A 19,650-nucleotide genomic window follows, 5' to 3' on the forward strand; every position below is an offset into this window, starting at 1 on the left:
GGAGAAGGGGGCATTGGGCTGAATAAAGGGGTCCTGATACATAACTTGCAGGGTGGTAGAGAATGTTTAATACGCAGAGGAGGGGTGTATAGTGGAGTGGGCTTATTATTCATAATTTTCTGGTGGGAGGACAGCTTGCTTGATTGAAGATATCGTCAGTTCACGGAAATGGATTTCTTAGACTTTAATGGAATTACAAACTAGAGAATACCACCTACCAAATGGTATTGGGAACTAGGGGATCAGAGGCAGAGCAATCTGCCAACGAGCATATAAATCTACATACCAGGTGTGTGGAACTGGAGCAGTAACCATCTGCTTGAAGGCTGATATCTCTGGTTCTGGGTACAGTAGAGACAAGCTACTAGTGTCCAGCAAAGGGGGAGAGTTACAGCTTTTGGAATATACCCTCAGAAAAAACTCTAAAGCCCCATACACACGGGGGGAGATATATTGCTCAGCCATATATTGCTAGCAATATATGGCTGAGCAATATATTGCTCAGTTTCTCCTTTTCGTCAGCGACCAGAGATGGTCGCTGATGAAAAGGAACCTCAGCCGGCGGTGCCGCAGATGTAATCAGAGGTAATCAGCTCGCAAGCTCCTGCGACCAGCGATTAGAATGGGGCAGAAAACGGGAGCGCGCACCCGGCAGGTTATCGCACACTCTCATCACTGGCAATATGGTCACCAGCAACCATATTCCCAGCGATTTCAGCCCCTATCGCCCCCGTGTGTACACAGCATAAGTCAGACAGAACCTGAAATATCTGACTGGGAAGAGCAATTAACAGGCTTGGATGGGGACCACTGCTTTGAAGTCAGATATCTCCGGTTCCCCAAGGCCTATTTTGTAAATTCTTGTACTCATGGAAAGAGGGGACCCTCAGATTTCAGACTTGGGCTCTTAGTTTCCTGGGGGGGGGGGGGGGGGGTTTCTGGGTACTCAGACCCCCCCCCCCCCCCCCCCCGCACGTGCGCCACTGGCGATCTGTGTGGAATTCATTAATTACTATCTTACTTGTACACAAAAAAAATTAAGCCCATACCAAGTAATCATTAAAAGAAATCAGTTTAGAAAAAGAAAAAAAAAAAACAAGCCCAATTCCAAGAATTAAAACTGAATTGACAGCTATAACGCGCAGCTGCTACATGCTACTGCATATGCGTGAGTGTCAGTGTGAGCGGCACAAGACGAGGTAGAGAAACTAAAACAAGGACCACGTGACACGCCGGCTCCATACGATTTGGGAGCACGTGATCCTCTCACTGGGGGGAAAAAATGGCGGCGCCCTTAGAGCTGGTGCTGAGCGCGGATGCGGCGGGACAAGTGGCGAACTGCTCGGTATGGGATCCGCAGACTGGCGCGGTGCTGCTCACCTACCGCGGAGGGAACAGTACGCCCCGCGGCCTCGCACTGCTTGGGGGCCAATATCTTCTTGGAGGGCAGCTGGGGAAGAATTACATTAATGTCTGGGAGCTGCAGAGAAAGGCGAGTTTGTGCTCGGTACCCATTGCTTCGTACTGCCTTTCATGCTAGTCTGCCCGAGTGTGCAGCCACCACAAAGTAACAAGCCTGTGGCTTTATGTGCCTTTTTAGGACCAGCTGCAGCAGAAGATCGTGTGCTCAGGACAAGTGACCTGCCTGGCTGCATCTCCCAACGGGCTGTATTTGGTGGCTGGCATTGCAGAGAGCATCTACCTGTGGGAGGTAACCTGGGCCTCTGATGGGGTGGGGGGTGACGGAACACTGATGCCCAAACTCCACATCACCTCTCATGTGTAATTGACATGTTCTATACATTAAAATGTGTGTGTGTGTCTTTCTTTCATGGTGCAGGTAGTATTTTTTTAGGTATATTCTGCTGTGATAAGTGAAAGAGAGGAGGTGGGATGTGTGCAGTTATTTGTTACTATATGTAAATATTCAATGCTACTCTATGGGGCTATTTAACACTGTATCCATAGTTACTATTGTGATGTAGAACTAAATGGACCTTCCTGGAATTTTTGTTCAAAATATTAGACAAATCCATGTCCTAGTGATGACACACTAATGCAAATGTGCAAAAAGAATGCCTTCTCTTTCTTTAACTTCTAACTACATCTCCCCATTTGAAATATTTTTGTTGTTTTTATGAATCTTACTTAGCATTGCAGTCTATAGTAGATCATAGTCGGGCATTTGGGGTCGGGCATGTGCAATCTTATCTGACACAGGATTCTCTGCATACACAGTGACACTTGTGGTTCTAGGTAACAAGCTACTGCTGTAGTTGTGGCCCATATGACATCCTGCCTCTGTGATGGTCTGTCCCATAGATTGCCGGTTGATTAGCCCTGCTATAGGCAATTATTTTTGTGGTCATGCTTATACTTAAGTACAAATCTTAACTGTTCCTAAATTTTCACCATCATTTTTCAGATTTGCACAGGGAACCTCCTTTCTATCCTTAACAGTCACTATCAAGATCTCACCTGCCTCACTTTCACAGATGACAGCAGCCATTTCTTGTCTGGAGCCAAGGACAGCCTGGCGCTTGTGTGGAACCTCTTCAGGTAAGGCCAGGTCTTAAAAGCGAAACCAAACCAACTGCTCTCAACATTGTACTCTCTCTATTCTTGGTAGCATATGTGTCCATAACAGAAGTTCCCAATCATGGTGCTCAAGGCAGAGTAAAAAGCCAGGTTTTAAGGATATTCATACTTGAGCACAGGTGACTTAAATGATACTGCAATTATTATGATTAAACAATGGATGCTTAAGCATGGATATCGCCAAAACCTAGCCTGAGTTTACCATCAGCACTGAGGTTGGGAAACACTGTCCCTAAGATGTAGTATTCTTGCATTTTAGTGTGTTACAGTCTGAGGGATCTCGAGGCTCGGAACCACGACACATGTGGACTCAACACACACTTCCCATCACTGATTTGCAGTGTGGTACTGGAGGACCTCAGTCACGAGCAGTCACTTCTTCTTTGGACCAAACGGTTAAGGTAAATTAACTTTTTAAAATGATATACAGTACAGTTCTTCTGTGCAGTGTTATTGGGGAGTGGGGGGGGGATACATATGGATGACCGGCGGCGGGGCTGCTGGTGGTCAGAATGCCAGCAGGGGTAAGCTAGCTGTAGGTGTTGGAACAGTCAGTGCTGCAATGAATCTGCTTATCTACATGCTAGCAGTGCAGGTAATGACAGGGGAGCATATCGCCCTGTCACTGAGCACGCTTCCCCACCATACACGGAGAAGAATCCATATCTGTGCTGCATAGGCGAATCTAGAATTATGATAATGGGTGGTCCCAGATCTAGACACAACAGCAGCGGTACCTTTGCGCGGCGCAGCCGCGCGGCAAAAAGGGGGCGTGGTCTCATGGGAAGGAGGCGTGGCATCACAAAAAGGGGTGTGGTATTACACTTTAGACCATACACAGTAATGTCGATTACACATATTAGCAAACTCCATAATACCCATTACACATAAAGCCACAAGCCGTAATGCCAATTACACATTTGGCCACACACCATAATGCCCATTACACATTGTGCCACACATCATGATGCCCATTACATACTATATAACAAACCGTAATGCCCATTACATATTTGCCACATAAGTGCTGCTTACCTACGTGCTCATTGCTAGGGGGTTCTTGCTTGATGGCACACCATAGTACCCATTACACAGGATGCCGCACACCATACTACCCATTACACATGATGCCGCACACCATAGTACCCATTACACATGATGCCACGCACCATAGTACCCATTACACATGATGCCGCGCACCATAGTACCCATTACACATGATGCCGCGCACCATAGTACCCATTACACATGATGCCGCGCACCATAGTACCCATTACACATGATGCTGCACACATAATGTCCCTTACACATGAGGCTGCACACATAATGTCCCTTACACATGATGCTGCACACATAATGCCCCTTACACATGATGCTGCACACCGTAATGCCCCTTACACATTAAGCCACACATTATGCGTAATGCCCCCACATACTGCCACTTGTAGCGTCCCTTAAGCAATGCCCCCAAAAGTGCCACTTACAGTAAATTTTTATATGAGCCTTCGCTGCTGCTGCAGGGAGAGATGGAGAGCGGTGCAGCTGCTTCTATGGGAAGAGGAGCAGAGCGCAGTGCAGAGCACGCTCCCACTCCCCTCCTGGTGTCCCCTCTAGCTGAGGGGACATTTGAAATATTGTGCGCGCTGTTGTTGTGCGTGATGTCGGGGGAGCACGCCGGGCGCCGGCACCATATGATTAAAGGGGGGGCGGGCTGAGGTGAAAGCAGGGAAAAGAATTGGAGCAGAAGCTGCAGGGGTGACAGTCATTGACAGCTGGGCAGGGGGCTGCCCGGCTGTATTCAGAGCACTGCAGGTCACGGCTGTTTGAAAGAATACCCCTTTCACAACAGAAAATGCAGAGATTTACCCGGGAATATGGTCCCAGGATCATGCAGGGACATTCCCAGGCTGACCCCTTATACACCAGCCTAGTCCCTGCATTTTCTGGTGTGAGAGGGAGAGACAACCACTCCCCTCTTCCTACCCCCCTTTAACCAACCAGCTATATCTTCGGAACCAACTGACCCATTTACATGAGACCAGTATCATATTGAAGAACTTTTGAGTTGGCTTCGAATGATTTTAGTCCTGTGAAACTGGGCTGTTTGGTTCCAGAGAAACCTGCCCTCAAAGAACATAAACACTCATGAAATTACATTTAAGAAATTAAAAAAACGGTTTAACCTCAATATCCCTGGAACCAATTAACCCATATGGATCCAGCCTGGTATCAGATTGAAGGCCCAGCGATTTAGGTTTGACTAGATCAACCTCGAGCTTCAGTGATGCCGAAGGGGGAACTGGCAACCGTTGAACTGGGTGGGGGTCGGAATTAGTGGGTTATCCTATAGAGAAAACGTTCCAGCTTTGCCTGGCCATATATCCGGTTCCCAGAGGGCTAGAGACACGGGGCTGGGCTCGTTGGAAAGCCCTGACCCTCAGCTACAAAATGGGCTAATGGGTGGTCCTGTGCACCCCCGGACCACCCCCTAGATTCGCCTATGCTGTGCTGAGAGGGCTTCTCCCCTTAACGAGCATTTCATACATCTACATTTTATTTACACTTTGCAAAGAGTCAGCTCTTAATATTCAGATGATATAGTCCCAAGTCTAGATGTTGTAAAAACAAGCTTATTTGTGTGGTTGCAGAAAAATACATCGGTGAGAGATAATTGCAGTGTAAGATTCTCCTAGCACATTATATGCTACTTGTGCACACAGCAATGCCCAGTTTAATAAATGCCTTAAGCAACCTGCACATCTCACTTACAAAAGTTGTTAATGTGTACATTGTCATACTGGCACTTTGTTTATGCAAACGTGGCTAGTCTGGTGCAGAGACAGCACCACTGTACTACATAAATGGGACAATGTCACTTCCCCCAAAGGTCTTTTGGAGTTCTGTGTCCCTAGCTAGTTGGCTTAGGAGTCAATCCCGAACCGTAAGCACTCGAACTGATTTGAGCTATAACTAAGGTTTGTTCCTTAGGGTTTTGCAGAATCTTGCGACGGGAGAGGGTATGGGTCATGAGTTTTTCACTCTTTTTGGTCCTGAATGTTGACGTGGACACCGTCTAAGTGTACAGCGTCCTCTCGCCATGCTGACTGCACAGTTCCTCAATATGCTCAACACACTAATTCTCCCAGTAGTTGATGGTAGGGCATGAAATACTGCCTGTCATTACATGTCGGCTCAAAATAAAAAAAACTCATGTGCAGAAACCAGATTTGGTGCCCTTTAATATTACCTAAATCATACTTATAGACCTCTGTACTAGATACTAATATATATGCACATACAACAGCAACAAACTGTTTAATAAATACTGCAGGGTAGGGAAATGCAGAAAGTTTAGAAAACTATCCTAATGAGACCTGTAAATATCCACAAGGCCTGCCATTATGGAACCTTGTGATTTGATGTTCTCTCCCTGATGCCACCTCTCGTTTTATGTTACTGATTTCTTTATGAAAGCGTTTTCCTAGCAAGAAAGCATTGTTCAATTGTCCCTCATTAAAAAATCTATTTCTGCTTTTTAGCTGTGGGATCTTGCCTCTGGAGAACTATTGGTGTCTGTCCTCTTTGATGTGCGGATCATGTCAGTAACATTCGACCCAGCTGAGTATCATTTATTTTGTGGCGGCAGTGATGGCTCTATATTCCAGGTGGACCTGTGTGCATGGGTGAGTCCACATTTATGTTGTATCATAGAATAATGATCATACATTTTATATAGAGATATAGATGATAATCTTATATTCTATATTCAGCCAGTACAGCGAGACAAAACCTTCAACACTGACCAGGAGAAGGTGTTCAAAGGACACAGGTAGGAAATGTGTGTTTGGGTCAGTGCTTGTTACTGTATGCCAAGTGTCAGGAACAGCTTAAACCTATAACATTCTAATAATCACAGCTAGGGTGTTTCATTTTCTGCACTCATGCAAATGATTCCTACCTAAAAGCTGATTATTTGGTTTTTTTCCCCTCTCTTTCACTAGTCTTTACCATATTAATTCCAAGGCCATACCTTACAAATATCCACTCCATAAAAATAAAGTCAATGCAATGATGATACTAGTTTTAAGCGATACAGTGAACAACTTGTTAACTGATATCTGTGTTGTAGAGCACATGGCACAGACCATGACCTCTACAACAGAATACACTGCAGACACCTACATATTTGCAGGCTTTACTATGCAGATACTACCTCAGTTAAAAACGTACCTTCCTCCCAGCTGCCAGTTGAATGATAACAACTTATAAATTGCAATCAAATCATATGAGTCGATGTTATTGGATTAAATTGAGCGCTCCAAGGATGCTGCTCTCTTGTTATAAAAAAAATGAGATTTGGAAAACAATGGATATAAATGGGGGTTTTGGAACAAGAATGGGCGCTTCCTTTATGGATGGACTATTTGATGTGAAAAGGAAAAAAGAGGACAGAGCAGAGGAGGAGAAAAGACAGAAGAGTGTTATATGGAAGTGTAGACTTCCCTGTTTTCTTTTAATGAATGTTTATTCTTTCCTTTTCTTTTGCGTTGTTTTGCTGATTCTTTTGTTCTCCAATCCATGGTGTATATAAAAAAAACAATTAAAAAAAGGGCAATTGTAGATCTGTTTTTTTTTTCTAGATAAATTTCTGATTTGTTAAGTACATCTCATTAGGAGCGTACCTAACTTACAAATAAGCAAGTAGATGAACACATATAGCAGTTTCTTTTCAAGGATCAACAAATGGGTAGCATAACTGTACTCACGATGATATAATTAGGATTCCTCGCATAAAGGTATCTTTTCCACCGACGTATGTATAAAATATTTTTATTGATATAGTTTCCAAATACGCATATAAAACAATGGTAAAAAGATGATGTAAGAGATAGTGGGTGTCCCGGGTGGTCCAGAGAGCACTTTGACACAGATTGGATCCGGGCTGCACTGGGTTCATGCAAACTAGTCACACCACAGGTCTTACCTTCTTTTTTCTTTTGTTTAAATTGAATGTGATGCGCTTCTCGAGCCCGAGAAGCGTGTCACATTCCTTTTAAACAAATGAGAGCTAAGAAGGTAAGACCTGTGGTGTGCCTTATTGCCTCAATACAACATTGTAGACATTATAATCAGTCAAATTGTATACCCACTAAACTGTATTACTGAAAGTTGACAATAGTGTCAGAATAGAATATAGAACTGTTTGCAGAATTCTTGATTGGTAGTCATCTAATAGTTCTGGTAATTGCTTTACTGAGTGTAAATTCCCCCATATACTTGATCTAATTTCCCCTAACTTGCATACATGTCATTTTTACATGTGAGGTGGCTTGTTGTTGTGTGTTTTTTTTTTTTTCATGCTACTGCAGCCAGCTGCGCCTGTTCTGCGCTTCCCCCACCTGAGGAACGGATGTGATACATCATGGGTGCTAAAATAACACCCACAATGTGCTGCTGACGGCTGCACATAGAATATATCTTCTGTGCAGCTTGTCCATCATTCGACGTGCACAGGACCACGCGTTTGATTGGATGCGGGACACATCCGATTTGGGCCTGGCCCAAATAGGACAAGTGTATGGGCACCTAAAAATTTCTCTGTCCAATTTGTCTGGTGGAAACAAGTTTGATGCTGTATTGGAGAAAATCATTTGCTCCCAAACTCTGGGAAACAGACAATGGACCTGATTCAGATCTGATAGCTGCTGGGGAAAAAAGGCTGCGGCCAACAAGCAGGTAGATGCTGCCCAGCTATAGTAAAAATTTTGCCTTGTGAACTATATGCACGCTGTGCGAATGGATGGAAGAATTCCCAGCCAAATGATTTTTCTACTCGGCTCCAGTCATCGCAAGCTAGGAGTAGCCAGGGACTTATTCGGCAGCCGCAATAAATACAGTCATCTCCCCTAAAAAGCTTAGGCACCCCTAGCATTTTCTCTGGCATACCTGCGTTTTTTCTTAGGACTCCCACTAAATGTCCGGTTACTGACCCCAGAGTCCGGCTTTCTGCAAATCCCCTTGTGAATGGCTTGCAAAGGAAAAAAGTAGCAATATTCCTTCACCAGCAGGAATCACACATGTGCATTGTGGTCCGTATGCGTGCACAGTGTCTATCAATAATCGTCCGCTGTGCAAATTCGCTCAGCAGCGATCAGGTCAGCCAATTCAGAGACAGGGCTGCCAGTAAAAATTGTGGACCTCCCCCCTCCCTTCTGAAAACCCTGGCATGTTTGGTAAGACCTTCAGTGTCTGCAGCAGTGGCCGCACTACTCGATCTCTACACTGCTTCCAGGGAAATGCAAACTTTTGTTTATGACAAATACCATATTGACTCTAGTTCTGGGCCCCCTTTCTGCATGGGCCCAGGACTGGAATACCCACAGCCCCCCTGATGGCAGCCGTATACAGACAAATTGGTTCAATCCAATTGATGTAGCAGATTTGTCCAAATCACTTCTTGTGTGTGTGTGTGTGTGTGTGTGTGTGTGTGTGTGTGTGTGTTTCTAGCATTTGAGAGCAAATTAATGACGTTTTCTCCAATACATTGCCAGATTTTTGTTCCCACCAGACAGATTGGACATATATATCTATAGCTGAATACCCATCTTAAGTTAAATGTAATTTGGGTATTACCCATTTAATTACACTGGTGGGTGGAATTTTTGTAGTTTATGATATCATTGAAATGATAGGGCTTGTGTATGCATACACCCTGCTTAAGCTGGTATTTTTAGACTCTCAACAGCATTACAATGGTATTCCTTAATTTCAGAGACCAAGTGACTTGTCTATCCGTGTCACTGGATGGGAGTATGCTGATATCAGGGTCTCATGATGAAACTGTGTGTGTATGGGACATCCAGAGCAAGCAATGTCTACGTACAGTCAACCACAGAGGTATGGTCATCTTTGACCTCTGGTTAATAATCCAGCACCACTGAACTTTATGAATATTCTGATTTCTCTTTGCCTTTCTAGGTCCAGTGACAAATGCCTTCATTATACCTACGCCAGGCAACATGCTGCGAGCAGATAGTAAGCCAAGCTTTCCCCTCCCTCGCTTCAGCAAGCACTTTCAGGGTGCTGAGGGTTGTGAGGGTCCGGAGAGTGATGGTATCATTTTGAGGCTTGGGAAACCCCAGCATGTAAGTATTAGGGGCTTGCATTGAACCAGGAATACTTTTACTTAAACTGTGAAATGTTTGTGCTAATCTAAGATTTATGAGCTCACTTACTAGCGTATTAAGTCCAAGAAAACATTATTGCACACTTCTATCTCTGTGCCTTTGGACATAATGGAAGGAGGGTGAGGTTGTACATCTCAGACAGTCTGCCTTTTATAGCTGAAGTGTTATCTCTCCTCCATATAATGGTTATGGTGCTTTATGAATGTTTTTGCTCTCAGGGGTCTGAAGACACTTACTTGCAGCGAGCAGAACAGCTGCACAATCTGCTTGGTGAAACTGAGGGCAAGGTGAGTGCTAAATTGCCAAGCTGTGCAAGTTTTCTTGTGCATGCTCATGAGTGAAGTATATATTGCTTTGGTCTAAGTATATATTTTGTTATTATTCTTTCTCTCAGAACCTAACGGTACTTGTAGATCAGCTTCGCTCTCGGACAACAGAACTTGAGGAGGAGCTCAGTGTGGTGCGGAAAAGAAATAAAGATCTTTTTGACTTTTCAGTCAGCATGCTCACCAAACCATGACCGTGTCTGAGCGAACGTTCTAAACATGGACATTCTCCTTGGGTTTGCTAACGTTGTGAACACCGCAATGTTTATTGTGATTCTCTTTATAATGCCTTAAGGCAGTCATGTCCAAACTATGGCCCTCCAGCTGTTGTGAAACTACACATCCCAGCATGCCTTGCAATTCTTTGACATGCCCTAATCAAAAAATTGTGGCAAGGCATGATGGGACCTGTAGTTCACAACAGCTGGGGGGGGGGGGTATAGTTTGGACATGCCTGCCTTTAAAGTAGTATTCTGATAACTGCAGTCACATGCCTAGAACACTGTTCCCAGGGTAACAAATTATTTTATTTTGCCTTAGGTAGCAGAGAATTTTATTTTGTCTTAATTATTATTATTATTATTTTTTTATATTTGGTCAGTGTCTGATGTTCATTATTTGAAACACTGATGGCAATGTAACATATGTATCTAACAGCACATGTGTTCATGGTGACCTATATAGCACAACCTCTATATTTGGCATTGGTTACAGTCAAAACATGGTATAGATATTGCAACCTAAGCAGTATACATATTCAATATAATTGTACTGTAGAATATGCCTACTCCCTTGTATTTTTGCTGTTCAGCATTATGTAATAAACTTTTTTTTGCTTTTGTAAATGCCTTATGTTAATTTAGAAATCTTGACTATTATTTCAACTTTTCCTTGATTCGTCTTTTTGTAAATTTTAGAGTCCTGTAATACATTAACGATCTGAATGTTACTAAGCGATAATTAGGCTGTATTACTGTTAATTTAATTTCCTTGTGGCAGCTGTAATGAAAGCAAATTAGAGGCAGACATGAAAGCACATTTGAAAGGTATATAGCATTGTTTGTCAAATCATGTCCTCATGGAATTCAACAGTGCATGTTTTCCAGCTGGAGCACAGGCAGTGGCGTAACTACCATGGGTGTAAGGGTTGCAGCTGCTATGGGGCATGGCTGCCTCCATAGGGCAGCTGCTCCTGCACCCAGAGTAGTGAGCTAAAGGACCCCTACTATGATGTCACACCCATGTAACCAGCTGCTCCTTCCTAGAGTAGTGAGCTAAAGGACCCCTACTCTGATCAGGGCCGGATTCAAGTATCAGAGTGCCCCTAGGCACCACATTACTTGCTGCCCCCCCCCCCCCCCCCCCCCCCACACACACACACACACACACACACACACACACACACACACACACACCTTACTCAATAGATCACGGTAGGCAAGCCTCCCCCTCCGCGGACTGCTCCCATCCTCCAGCGGGTCCCGGCATCTTCAGCAGCATTCCCCCCCCGACGTCCACCACTGTTAAGACACAGGGGTCTTCACAGCAGCCGTCCGTCCTAAGGTCTCCCTCTCTGTCTGCGGCTCCCAGTGTCTTTACTGCTGCAGGGACGTGCGGAAGATAACAACCGCGGCCGCAGCTATCTTTACATATCTTCGGGGGATGTCGACGGGTTCCAGGATCCCTCGTCCACCAACCGTTGGATCTCTCTCTTCCTGCCGGCTGCCTGGAAGCTGCAGCTGCGGCCATTGCAATCTTCAATGGGGACATCAGCGGCTCCAGGGATATCTAGTCGTCGGGTCTCTACCATGGGTAGAACTAGACCCCCACACCACTGCCTGCCTCCCTCATCAGGTGCCGCCCATAGGCCCGTGCCTCACGGGCCTAGTGGGAAATATGGCCCTGACTCTGATGTCACACCCCTGTAACCAGCTGCCCTTTATCAGGAGGAGTCTGCTTGTAGTTTCCTGCTCTAGCTTGCATGAGTTACATTTGGGGATATTGAATACCATCATCCAGCTGGCTGGGTCAAGCATTTTATTGGTTACTTTCTGATATTGGACTTTTGAGAAAAATACATGTTGGCAGAAGTTAGTGGTCTAGCAACACAGAGACACACTCCGGGTGCATGGTGCAGTTCGAGCCGATAGATAGTGTCTCTGTATTATGTATGCGGCCTCTCCCTTCCTCAGCCCTAATCATAATACTGTCCTGTCTGGTGTCTGGCATCCGGTGCGGCTGATACTGCAAAGTACAGTGTGTGTGTGTGTGTGTGTATACTGTATATAAGCCTCTGCTCCACTGAGTGCACTCTGCCCACCTCCTTCTGCCCATGGACTGCTGCTGTTTGTATATAAAATGTCAAGAAAATAAAAATATAGCGTTGCTAGAATACAATATATTTGTACTCCCATAATGGGTATGGTGTGTAGTCAAGTAGAGGTTTAAAAGCCCCCACCTGACTTCACAATCCTGGTGCTTAATACAGAGTTTAGTAGGGCACTAATGTGTTACATTAATTATAAATCAGCTGCTGCAGGCATCGAGTGAGTTCACCGGAGCTCACCAAAGATACAAGAAAACTAAGACAAAAAGATTTTTGATGCACTGCGCTGCTATGGTATTGAATAATGATAGTCTGCTGATCAAGAATAATGAATCCGGACACACTGTACATATTCAACCTTTATATAAAAATTTACAGAAAGATCATACAATTTATAACATTTTATACATAAAATGAATACAACAAATAACTCTAAGATAGGGCTATATTGATAATGGGCACTAGGATTAATATATCAATGGAGTCTCCAGTTAATTAGGATAGTGGTACCACAGAAAATATCCTTGTTTAGCAGCAATATAATTAGTAGTAGTAGCAGCGATAAGGCAAGCAGGTAATAGCCTCTGGGTTTAGTAGGATTAGTAAACCGGTAATTTACTATGTAGCCAGTCCATTAGCATGTAGGATAACACGCAAAGAGAGTTTGTATGGCAATAGGGTTAGTCACCGGTCAAAATGCAAAGTAATTCACTTGGTTCCTTGATACTCGTGGAGCGTAATGCGCCGTATGGCTGGGGGGTGATGTAATCGCTGCACAACTGTTAATGACTGCCGGGATCTCCGGAGCGTGGTGCGCCGTATGGCTATGGGCTGGTGTAATCTCTGCACAGCTGTCAGTAGCGGCCGGGATCTCCGGATCGTGGTGCGCTGTATGGCTGACGGCTGATATAATTGCTGCACACCTGTCAGTGACGGCCAGGATCTCCCTTGCTCAGTTTGTTTAAGGAGCGGATGGTCTGCAGGGAGAAGCTGGTTTTATGCGCTCACCGCAGATGAGGAAACTTTCTCCGTGCTGCTGTTATAGTTTGAAGCAGGGTCTGTAGAGGCGTTCAGCGTGTTGAGCATACGCCGGCTGGGGGCGGGTTGGAGACTCCACAAGACTGTAGATTGCGTCAACGCGTTTCGTACCCAAAATGCACTGCAAACTTTCTCAAGACAGATGTTCTGTTTTAGACGGGAGAAACACGTGTTGGACTCTGTGGAGTCCTGTTTGTTGCCATATTATAATTGAAATTGTTCAACATTAATACAATGTGTATGTGACTGACAGAAGGGGGCGTGTCCCAGGGACAGAGGACTTTATTAAACAAGAGCACTAACCTCTTATCCCTAGCCATCAGATTGTATGATGGAGAGAATCAGGGGGAAGTGGTGGCAATAATCAGGAGGCACTATCCTCTGACCACCACTGGAAAGTGTCTGAAGCAGAATTAATATCCAGACACCATACCTGCATTGCCTAGAATTACACACGAAGCAGGCAGTCAAAGAACTAAAGCTGTAAGGGCTTAAAATGATCACAGCCCCACAAATGATTTAACAACAAGGGGACAGTACAACCCATGAGTATACTGTGAACTTAATAAAATATACTTGAACTGCAGGTACCATACACTATGATTATACTGTGTATGGGACTAAGTACACACTAGCTGTAAACATCATCATAGCCCACCCCCTCTCTCTCTGGATGATTGATTGATACAGTAACAACCAGATCATCTAACCTAAAAATTGTATACAATCGTGTAGCACTGCAACCTTCCTGAAAAGGAAACACACAGTCTCCAACTGTTTGTTGCTATTTAAAAGTAATGCATAGTGTTGCAATATCTTACACTAAAACTAACACGAACAGACGAACAGTACCAACTGCACCTGTTCCTATAAAGTCCACACACTGTAGGAAACATTCCTCCACAAACGAGGAACCTCTGGACCTGAAGGATACTGTTAAATAATAATGTATTAATCAGTCATACCCCCTATTGAGTGTAAAACGGGAACCAGTATTAAAGTAATTGAACCATAGAACGGCAATATAGCCCGGGATAAAATTACCTTATAGAAGGCAGTCATCTAACATCGCAAAACAGGACTCCACATTTTAAATTCTATAACTGTTTCACAATTTCACCACTGAAATCCCTACACACATATATATGTTGTCAGTAATTGTTTGTATTTTTTAACCTCTCATTTCACCATGTCTAAAAATGTTTTGTGACCCTGAGTTTCAACTAATAAAAGAAAAACGTAAGGGGCACTTTTAAGAAAAGTTTCTCAATATACACAAAAAACAATTTCTTGTGGGGTACAGCCCTTGTACCCTTTTGGTGTGCATCTGCCTTTACAACCGCTCTCTCTTTCCTCTAGAAAATTTCCTGACGCACAGGTTGTTTATAGATAGCACCCCCAACAAACAAAAAGTGAACAAGGTGGACCCAATTTTCCTGAAATATAGGAAATAAATAGTTGTGTGCAGATTCACACCTCCTTAGGTTGAGAGATTGTCAGGTTTTATGCAGGAGGGTGGGAAGAGGTCAGCTTAGTCTTTAATATTTTAAGTCTAAAAAAGCGCTGGGTCATCCAAGAGTAGACAGCAGAGAGACAGTTGGAGATATGAGTGAGGATATAGGGAGAGAGATCAGGAAAGGATCGTTAGATTTTAGTATTATCAGCATAGAGGTGATAGTGGAAGTTAAGTGAGCAAATAAGCTCACCCAGACAGGGCGTATAGAGAAGAAGAGGGCCAAGAATAAAATGTTGGGGGACACCTATTATCAATGGAAGAGCAGGAGAGGTGAAGTCATTAGAGGTACAGCTGTGCATTTTCAAAACAGACAGTGCATTTTCAAGCAGAAAGAGTAATATTCAAAGTTTTAGCAGTTAAGAGTTGCACTTATGTTGATTGTAGTTTCCTTCAGTTTCTGTCCAGTTCAAGTCTAGGCTGACAGTATGCGGTTGTATCTTACTACTTAGAATCTTCCTACTTTGAATTCTGACAATTTCTAAAGCCTGATTTCTATATCCAGCCTCCTATACTCTAATAAGTAGGTCTGTAAAAGCTGTTTCTAACTTCAGTAATTAAGACCGCACCCAATGACCCTCTCCCACTAGAGAAAGTGAGCAATAAAACTGAGATAAGCAAATGGTGAGATGTTACAGACCATGTTCAAGTCACTATCTAATTTTAAAAAGAAATTTGTACTTTTACCGAGACAATGCAGTATACTAATCACAGCGATGCTAGTTCAAATATGACTGTTGCATGAATGGTATTTTACCTAGACAATGTGCCTTGTGCAACAATGCAGTCCATCCAGAGGTGTGGATCATTAGTTTGACCGTAAATAAGTCAACATGGATAAAAGGTTAACGGATTTTTTACTGAGTATTTTAGTGTGTCTGTTAATATAGACTCCCAATTAGTGTAGTACAGCTCACTTTGCTCAGCACTATTGTGTTCTCCCTCTTTGCCGACATAGATGGAGAAGTAAGAATAGGTTGGTTTAAAAAAAAATGACAAACTCATTTTTTGACCATTACCATGTTGACATTGCATGTCAACCTTTTTCATGTGTTGGCCTATTCATTGGAACAGCACGACTAAGGCTCCAGGGGGCCCAGGGTACCTGGTAAAACATATGTGTACAGACACACTGTTCACATACATGAAGTATATGCACAACACACACACCATGCAGCACTTACCAAGATAGCAACTGGCCTTCATTACACAATACAGCAACAATTATGGAAAAGTGTCAGGAATTTTGAATAAGCACTGGCATATCCTAAAGCTAGATGAAAACCTTCAAGGCATAATACCACCCAGACCAAAAGTTATCTACAAAAAGGCAAAAAATTTAAAACAAGAACTCACAAGCAGTTTCATCCCAATAGAACAGAAGAAAACAGAAAGGGACAACAATGGTCACTTCTTTTGTCTGAATTGTATGCCATGTAAACATACTAAGAAAACATTGACAAAGCCAGTGGGGTAGATTTACGAACTGACGATCAGGGGAATATGCGCTATCCCCATGCCTTATGGCAGGGGATAGCGCTTCCCCTGATCTATGACACCCGCTGAGCGGGTGTCTATCGTGTGGTGCTGTGGGGCAGAAGGCATAGCGCAGTTACGATATTTCGTGCTGCGCGCCTGCCTCCTGCCCAATTTATGAACGGTCAGCATCGCTGACTGTTCCGCCGCCTGCAGCAATCGACTTCGACAGCTGCAGGCGGTGATGCCCTATGCCTACAGCAGGGACAGCGCTGTCCCTGATGCTGGCTCTGAGCTGCGCTGGGATCTCGCGTGAGTAGCGAGATCCTGCGCATGCGCAGTCCAGCGGGCCGGGGAGAAGCAGACAGCGCGGCAGTGTTAACTGATGCTCTGTCAGCTGGAGGAGACATCGCCGGAGGGGGGAGTTAGCGCTCCCCCGCTTCGGCGGCAAGATCTTAGTAGATCCTGTCGGTGTCCCCTCCTGCTTCTCCTCGCTACTGAGATCCTCAGGTGGAGCTAATTATTTTACTTGTGATTCTGTGTGGAGACAAGGTAAACTTTATCTGTTGGGGGTAGTGTCAGAACTTGTGGTCATTTGGCCCAGGTGCAAAAATATAATTTGAGCCCCCCTTTTCAACTCCAATCCAAGTTAACAATATGGAGCACAGCAGTGGGTGGTAGCAGTTGGCAGTTGGCCCCTTAGTCTTCAGGGCCCTGGTGCAATGCACCTGCTGCACCAATGGTAGTTCCGCCTCTGGTTGGGGGTACTCTAGGACTGAGGTTGGGATGGAACCACTGTTCTAGAGAGAAAAACCAATACTGCTCAGACAAGATCCAGTATATCTATTTGTTATTTTATTGCCAGGTAATGCAGTCTGTATATTGACAGTTATAATGTCCAAATTCAATTACCATTACCAGCATGATTATAGTCGTCTACTTGTTGACAATTATGAACGTTGAACAAAAGTATGTATCCCATTGGCAGATAGATGGAATAACTTCCGGGTTGACCTGAAAAGAAGAAACTACTCTCTAAAACTAACATGGCATTTCTCAGTCAGTGGGCTGACAGGATTACTTCCAGAAACAATGTCCTCGCGCAAAGAGTGAAAGGATCAGACGTTACACCATTCAGAAACACATTAGATCTCTGTGGGAAAAAAAGTCCATCACCAGGAGCAGCTCAAATGAGAGCTTCTCCATCTGTAAACTAGCCCTCCTCTTGTAGCTGAATTCAAACCCTCCCCTCTTGCAGCCTAACCCTATTCCCCCCCCCCCCCCCACCACCACCATCACTCCACAGCCTAACCCTATTCCCTACTTGCCACCATCATTTTTTTGATCTAATTTTTATTTTATTGTAATTTTAAGGCCACTTCTGAAAGGAGGCGATGTAGTGCCATTGTACGTTACTGTCACCTACTGCCACTCCACCTCCACTATGTCTCCTTGTCACTTCTCTTTTCTCTCACCTATCACCCACTCATTTACTAAGATGTGTATTTTACTTCACATGTGATGTTGCTATGGGCAACCAATCAGATCCTGTCTACAATGTTCTAGAGGTTGCTAAATAAATAAGTCGATTCTGATTGGTTGGCCATAGCAACATCACATGTGAAGTAGAATACACATCTTAGTAAATTTCCCCCACTGACTCCCCGTCAGCCTCTCCAACTCTCACTATCTCTACCCAGAGGTGTAGCTAGGGTGGCGTCGGCGGAGCCTGTGCTCCGGGCACCAATGGTTTGCCGGGGGCCCCCTGCTGTGTCTTGTCACTGTGCGGTGCCTTCGCGTGTAGAGTGCCAGCCTATGTGCGCTTAGCAGACAGGCTGCCCGCCAGCCTGTCTGTTAAGCCCACATAGGCATGCACATGGGGGGTGCCAGAGGTGCACAGGCACCTCCTAATGACCACCGGCACCCCCCACACAATTGCATGCGTGCCGCACTGCCGCCGATCCCCTCAGTCATGGCTGCCACTGTCACTCACATTATGCAGAGCCTGATGCTGCTGCCCCCCGGACTGTGGCCACACCCCCTGTCACGTTGAGCCAGCCCTTGCTCCCTTTCCGTCCCTTCTGTCGTGCGCTGTGCTGCCTGAGGATGTAGGAGGGCAGAGAGCTGCTGCTGCTTCTGTGTGCTCCTCCAATTAGGAGTAAATGCCTGGCGGTGGCCCGGCCAGGGAATCCCCAACTAAACCTTCCACTGAAGTAAGTTAGCACATACATTAAGGCTGACTGACTGTGTGGACGGTGCAGTCACTACTGCAGTAGTGGACACACAGACTGATCACTGCACATGTTTGGACTAGGAGGGGCTCACTTTGGGGAGCACTATTTGCAGCAGTGCAGACAGAAAGGGGGGTTGCATATAGGGTGAATATATATGATTGGAGAAATATATTCCTTGCCTTAATGCACATAATAAAAATGGACATATAAATATATGTATATGCGTTCTTTCTCATCTTTGCGGCCAATGCTATGCCAGTTACATTAGCCGCTACTTAACTGATACATAAACAGCACCGTTGTCCACTCGCAGGCTCGCTTCACTCACCACGCTCTGTGGCTCGCTCTGCTTCACTCGTCACAACTTTACTAAAGGTAATATATGGTGGCTTGGACCCAGGGTGGTGGCTCGCCTTCACAGTAAGTATCTTCATGCCTGTATTGTTGTATTCACAAAAGATGGAAGTACACCACGGTAATTAGTACTCTCTATCAATATTATTGTATAACAGTATAGATTAGGATTATAGAGTGGGTAACCTTGTTATAAACACTGTTTAGTCATATGTAGTGTTGACGCCATGCATCCCGATATACATTTTGTTTGTCCGTCCTTTAGAAGTTAAGTAAGACAAGGTTATATGGGGGAAGGTGCCAAGCTGTAACCCTGGTTAGACTTGTTAGTGCCATTATGTATAAATGGGACATATAGGTGGTAAAGTAGTGTAACTGATGTCTACCCATGTCCATGTACCTAATTTTGCCCCTTGGGCATTCGCTTGTCTATGCCCCCGGGTGCTCGTAAGTCTGGCATATCTAGTGTAATAATAACGTTCTGCAAAAAGGTGCCTCATTGTCCACAAAGTGTTATGTGTAGTTAATTTTTATTATTGTCAATGTTTTTGTTTTTTTTCTCTTTTTGTCTCTTCTTGCCATATGTGCTGTGCCACAA

At 44.5% G+C, this 19,650-nt stretch overlaps 1 protein-coding gene across 1 annotated transcript; it reads left to right on the forward strand.

The window, feature by feature from the left end:
* The first annotated feature begins 1,233 nt into the window (after positions 1-1,233).
* Positions 1,234-10,969, forward strand: WDR18 (WD repeat domain 18). Its single transcript, XM_083182241.1, has 10 exons — positions 1,234-1,492; positions 1,601-1,711; positions 2,426-2,559; positions 2,858-2,999; positions 6,138-6,281; positions 6,369-6,427; positions 9,371-9,495; positions 9,577-9,743; positions 10,004-10,072; positions 10,180-10,969. Exons 1-10 carry the CDS (start codon positions 1,283-1,285, stop codon positions 10,303-10,305), a joined length of 1,287 nt encoding a protein of 428 aa, XP_083038367.1. The 5' UTR covers positions 1,234-1,282; the 3' UTR covers positions 10,306-10,969.
* Positions 10,970-19,650: the final 8,681 nt, after the last annotated feature.

This window comes from Crinia signifera, chromosome 1 (assembly GCF_055691185.1).
Source record: "Crinia signifera chromosome 1, ASM5569118v1, whole genome shotgun sequence".
Taxonomy (NCBI): Eukaryota; Metazoa; Chordata; class Amphibia; order Anura; family Myobatrachidae; genus Crinia; species Crinia signifera.